This window comes from Equus quagga, unplaced genomic scaffold (assembly GCF_021613505.1).
Source record: "Equus quagga isolate Etosha38 unplaced genomic scaffold, UCLA_HA_Equagga_1.0 72802_RagTag, whole genome shotgun sequence".
In the NCBI taxonomy this organism is placed as follows: domain Eukaryota; kingdom Metazoa; phylum Chordata; class Mammalia; order Perissodactyla; family Equidae; genus Equus; species Equus quagga.
The window spans coordinates 2,513-7,964 of NW_025802552.1; the positions used below are offsets into that span (position 1 = coordinate 2,513).

Sequence of the window (5,452 nt, forward strand, 5' to 3'; positions counted from 1 at the left end):
GAGGTAGAAGAAGGAAGAGGAGGGAGGTGGACGTGGATATAAAAGCCACATGAGAGCTCCTAGTGATGACGGGACTGTCCTGTCTCTTGACTCTGGTGGTGGACACACAAGCTGACGTGATAAAATTGCATTGTACTAAATACACTCACACACACACAAACAGACACACACAATTGAGTACAAGTAAGAATCTGGGGAAATCTGGGTAAGTTCAGTGGATTGCATATATGTCAGTATCCTGGTTGTGACATTAAACTAAGTTTTGCAAGATGTTACCATTGGGAGAAACTCGATAAAGGGCACACAGGCGCTCTCTGTTTTATTTCTTACAACTTGCATGCAAGTCTACGATTGTCTTAAAATTAAAAGTTTAATTAAGATAATACCAGCCTCATAGACTTTCTGTGAGGATCAGGTGAGGTAGTGTTTTGGGAAGAAAATTCATTGAGCAAATGTTTATTGACACCTCCTGTCTGCCTAGGCCCTGTGTGAGGCTGATCTTCTCACAGTGAACCAAATACACAAGTTCATGTTCCAGTGGACATTGTCTTCTACTGGAGTGCCACACAAAAGTGAGGTGTTATTTTGAAAAATTGTCTTTAAAATTGGCTTCATATTGTCCACTAATGGAGCAGTAGCATGCATTGAGTGTTTGCACATAAAGAAAAGAGACTCAGAAAGGTGATGAAACTTTAGCAGGTGCCAGGTAGAGTGAGAAAGAGGATTCGAATCCAGATCTGAGCCCCAGGTTGCAGCTCTTCATCGCTAAACTCGCTGCCTTCTCCATAAAGGGGTGCTGTTCTGTCTACAGGATGACCCTGTGAAGACAGCAGACGCGGAGTGTGGGGACTTTTACAACACTGGGGACAGAGCGACCATGGATGCAGAGGGCTACATCTGGTTCCTGGGGAGGAGTGATGATGTCATCAATGCCTCTGGGTAGGTGTGGCTGAGCCAGGAAGGATCACCCTCACATGCCTGGTGGGGTCTAGCTTTCCCAGACATTCCTCCATGCATTGGGCACGGGACCCTCAGCCTAATTCTGAACAGAGCCGTGTCTATGGGGCCCTGGCCCTGGGGTATCTGTACACTTCCCCCAACCCCTGCATCCAGAAGAATCAATCAAAACGAAGTTCAAGAAGGTCTGGAAGAAAAACCATAATAAGACATCACGCAATTTAAAGAGAAGGGATGGCATGGGAAGAGAGACTTGTTTTGGCTCCTATTGGTGGGAGGAGATTGTTCTCCGTGCTCCTCTGATGGGCACAACATGTCGCAGAAAATCATCATCACCATCACCATCATCATAATAGCAGCTAACCATTATGGAGTACTTACTCTGTGAAAGCACTCTCCTCAGTGTTTTGTATAACCCAGTAGATACAACTATTATGCCCATATCACGCATGAGAAAACTGAGTCACTGACCAGTGAAGTAAGTTGCCTAAAGTTTCAAAGATAGTACAGTTTGTAGCCCAGATTCAAACCATGGTAGTCTGTCTCCCAACCCACTGTCCCAACCCTTACATGATCTAGGGGGGAAAATGACACAAGTAAAAAGCTCTCTTGGTTATTTCAGGGAAATTGAGTTTGTTTTATTTTTTAATTTCTAAAGCAAATGCTGATGTAGTGGGGAATGGGATGGAGAACTTTCATGAATGTTTAAGATAAAGTTTGAGGCTTCCAAGAGGTTCCATGCTGGAGGAGGCTCCTTAAGCCGAGCTGCAGAGCTCTAGGAGGACGGAGCTTCCACTCTCCTCCCTCCCAGAAGCAGCGAGGTCAGACGCCCTGAAGAGCATCTGTGCCTCGTGTTTCTTAGCATGGAACGTCCAGGTCTCCTGTAGTGGTCCCGCTACACAGCCTTTCGCAGGCCTCTGACTCCCTGTGACAGTTACCCTCTGTGCCAAGGGGAGATATGAGCCCCCAGAACATGAGATTCGAGGGCCTGGGTCACCCCAGCCCTGGTGTCTGCTCAGAACCAGAGAAGGAACCATCGATCCTGCAGGTATCGCATCGGGCCAGCAGAGGTGGAGAGTGCCCTGGCCGAGCATCCAGCAGTGGCTGAGTCAGCTGTGGTGAGCAGCCCGGACCCGATTCGAGGGGAGGTGAGGAAGAGGACACGGAGGGCATCGTGTCTGTGTGGGCACTGGGAAAGCAGGTGCAGGGGAAACTTCCAAGCCATATCTACCCAGGACCTAGGCTGGAGGGAGGGCGCAGTTGGTGTGCGTGTGCACTTACACTGTGTGGTCACCGGGGGCACTGTGGCCTCATGTGTGACTGAAAATGCTGCTGCTGCTGCTGCTGACGTCTAATATTTTAATGAGCTCTTATTATGTGCTCACTCATCTATTCCTCACAACAACCTAGTGAGTTCAGGACACTTATTATACCCTTTTTATATATAAGGAGACAGAGGCCTAAAGAAGTTAAACAACGTGCCCAGATCACACAGTGGTGGAGCCAGAATGAGAATCTAAGCAGTCTGGCTCCAGAGCATGCCTTCCTTGATTCAGCAGGTGTTTACTGAGCACCTGCTATGTACAAGGCCCTGTCCATAAATAATAACATAAGAATAATAAATTACCACAATTATTAAATGCCCACAAGGTTCCAGACACAGAAGTATACATACAACAATAGCAAAAATGATGAGGATGATAATGCTGATCGGAATAATAATAAAGTTAAACTAGCTTCATGTTTTACATGTATTATCTCGTGGAATCTTCACATAAACCCAGCGAGGAATGAACCTGTACTGTCCCCATTCCACGGAGAAGGAAAGTGAGGGTACGAGAGGTTAAGTAACTTTGCGAGGCGTAGAGTGGAGACTGGAAGTGTTGGCACTAGAACCTGGTCCTGTCCTGTTCCAAAGACTCAAGTGTCAACTTGGTTTTTTTGTTCATTAAGTAAATATTTACTTTTTTAAACTATTCAGTTGGTTGGCACTCACCTTGAGCCTCCCATCTGGTTCTGCACCGCAGGTGGTGAAGGCGTTTGTTGTCCTGACCCCACAGTTTCTGTCCCGGGACAGGGACCAGCTCACCAAGGAGCTGCAGGAGCACGTGAAGTCAGTGACGGCTCCGTACAAGTACCCGAGGAAGGTGAGTGAGGGCAGACGGACGGGCTGGTCCCCCGAGCCGTTCCTGCTGCTTCGCTGCCCCAAGTCTCAGAGGGTGGCTGGGGTGAACCTTAAACAGCCAATGGGACTAGCATTTTTCTCTTCAGATGAGACAATTGGCGTAGGGGTGGGGTGGAGCCAACTTAATCCAATGGAACCTCTATCCTGTCTCAGAAACCCAAAAAGAATCCATCACTGGCACGTTAACCTAAAGGAAAAAATCAGACAAGTGCCCAATGCTATCCAAGAAGGTTGTTTAAAGTCTCAAAATTTGAGACAGAAATCCGAATCAGCAGCTTCCAAACTGTTTTTAAGCATAATTCATGCTAAGAAATACATTCTATATTGCAGCTCAAAACATATATACATACATAACAAATAAAAATTGACAAAATGATATTTATCCTTACAACATGCAATGCATTCTGATATTCTTTATTCTTCTCTCTTTTTTTTTAGATTGGCACCTGAGCTAACCACTATTGCCAATCTTCTTCTTTTTTTTTTCCTGCTTTTTCTCTCCAACTCACCCCAATACATAGTTGTATATTCTAGTTGTGGCATGTGGGACGCCTCCTCAGCATGGCCTGATGAGTGGTGCCATGTCCGAGCCCAGGATCCGAACGGGTGAAACCTTTGGTTGTGGAAGCGGAACGTGCGAACTTAACCGCTTGGCTATGGGGCCGGCCCCTACCTTTTTTGTTTTAAATGCTGCGTGCAAACTACAAAAATGTCCAACAATAGAGAAATGATTGTTATTCATGAAATTTAATATTCTCCTGTAATTTAAAATATTGCAGATATTTTTAATGTAAAAAATCACAATATATTATTAAGACTAAAAAAGGAAATGAAAGAATATACATGATATTATCCTATTTATTTAAAAGCAAAGTTTGAAAGGATACATATTGCAAAAGTTCCCATTTCCTTCCTCTGTAATCGTACTTCGCTTCATTGTCTGAATGTTGACAATACAGACTAGAAAGCTGCAGAGCTAATGTCTATTGAACATGTAGCATGTGGGCCAGGCCCTGGACTCAGTGCTTCACATGCATTGCTATTTCATTTAATAGTAATAGACCATCTCCACAACCCGAGATGCTCTAAGCATTCTACTTCACAGAGAAGAAACTGAGGCTCAGACTCACAGTAAATTGCCAGAGATTAGAGTTAATAAAAAGCAGAGCTGAACTCAGATCCGTGTATATTGGACAACAGAGTTCATGCCTCTAACATCAGGCTCTGCTGCCTCCTAGAGAGAACAGAGGGCATGAAGCAGGCAGGATGGGCTAGATGTTATTGTGGGGAACAAATAGCCCCCAAAGTCTCAGTGGCTTATAACAAGGAAGGCATCTTCCTTGCTCATGTCACATGTCCACCATGTCCAGGCTCTCCTGGGACCAGGATAAAGGAGCCACCATACAGGTATCCGCCAGGTGCTATAAGAGATGGACAGAGAGGGTGGCCAGGCTCAGTGGTTCCCAACTCTTCCATTAGAGGTGGCACACTTCACTCCCACTCACGTTTCTTCGGTCAAAGCCTGCCCCAGGGCTGCATCCAACTTCAGGGGTCAGGAGGAGAACATGGCATCCTTGGTGGGCCCCATTTAGGCCACCACATGGTGACAGCCTGTCTGGGGGACTGTGCAGGGGCAAAGGAGGGGAGAGGGGATTGGTAGGAAATGACAGTGGGACTAAGTCAGGGTGGATTTGCTTTCTCCTCAACCAGGTGGAGTTTGTCCCAGAGCTGCCCAAAACCATCACTGGCAAGATTAAAAGGAATGAACTTCGGAAAAAGGAGTTTGGTCAGCTGTAATCGTCAATAAACTCAGAAACCACTGTGTGACCTTGGACAAATCCCTGGCCACCTCAGTTTCGCTATATGGTGAGAGTGAGAATGGGGGTGTTGAGAATTGACTTGGAAGAGTATCAGGAATGCCATATTTCAGCATTTTTGTTTCTCTCAAATTAATATCAGGCACTCTTCTTCCTCTGTGCTTCCAGATGAGCACAGAAATTGGGGTTGGAGGTAATAAAATATGAATATGAACGTCAACGGTGCCCCTGTATTGTGCATTCAAACTGTGGATGAACCTGTGCTAAATGTAGTCCCTCCATAACTCTCCCCAATCCCCATCAGAGAGAGCCCGGGGCCTGATTCTCCCTGCTTGCCCCAGCTTCCTGGGTGGCCCTGTGCACCCAGCAGATGTCCAGGACACAGAGGTCCAGGAGAGATGCTCTGAGCAGCCCCAAGCACCAGCCTCTCCTAGGTCCCAGCCTAGGTCCCACATGGGTGAGTGAGGGACCTGCTCTCTGGGAACCCAGGAGT

The 5,452-nt window shown here is 46.5% G+C and overlaps 1 protein-coding gene across 1 annotated transcript; it reads left to right on the top strand.

Moving 5' to 3' along the window:
- The first annotated feature begins 780 nt into the window (after positions 1-780).
- Positions 781-5,179, top strand: LOC124234193 (acyl-coenzyme A synthetase ACSM1, mitochondrial-like). Its single transcript, XM_046651441.1, has 4 exons — positions 781-939; positions 2,006-2,105; positions 2,985-3,104; positions 4,853-5,179. The coding sequence occupies exons 1-4, from the start codon at positions 878-880 to the stop codon at positions 4,937-4,939; spliced, it is 369 nt and encodes a 122-aa protein (XP_046507397.1). The 5' UTR covers positions 781-877; the 3' UTR covers positions 4,940-5,179.
- The last annotated feature ends 273 nt before the right edge of the window (positions 5,180-5,452 follow it).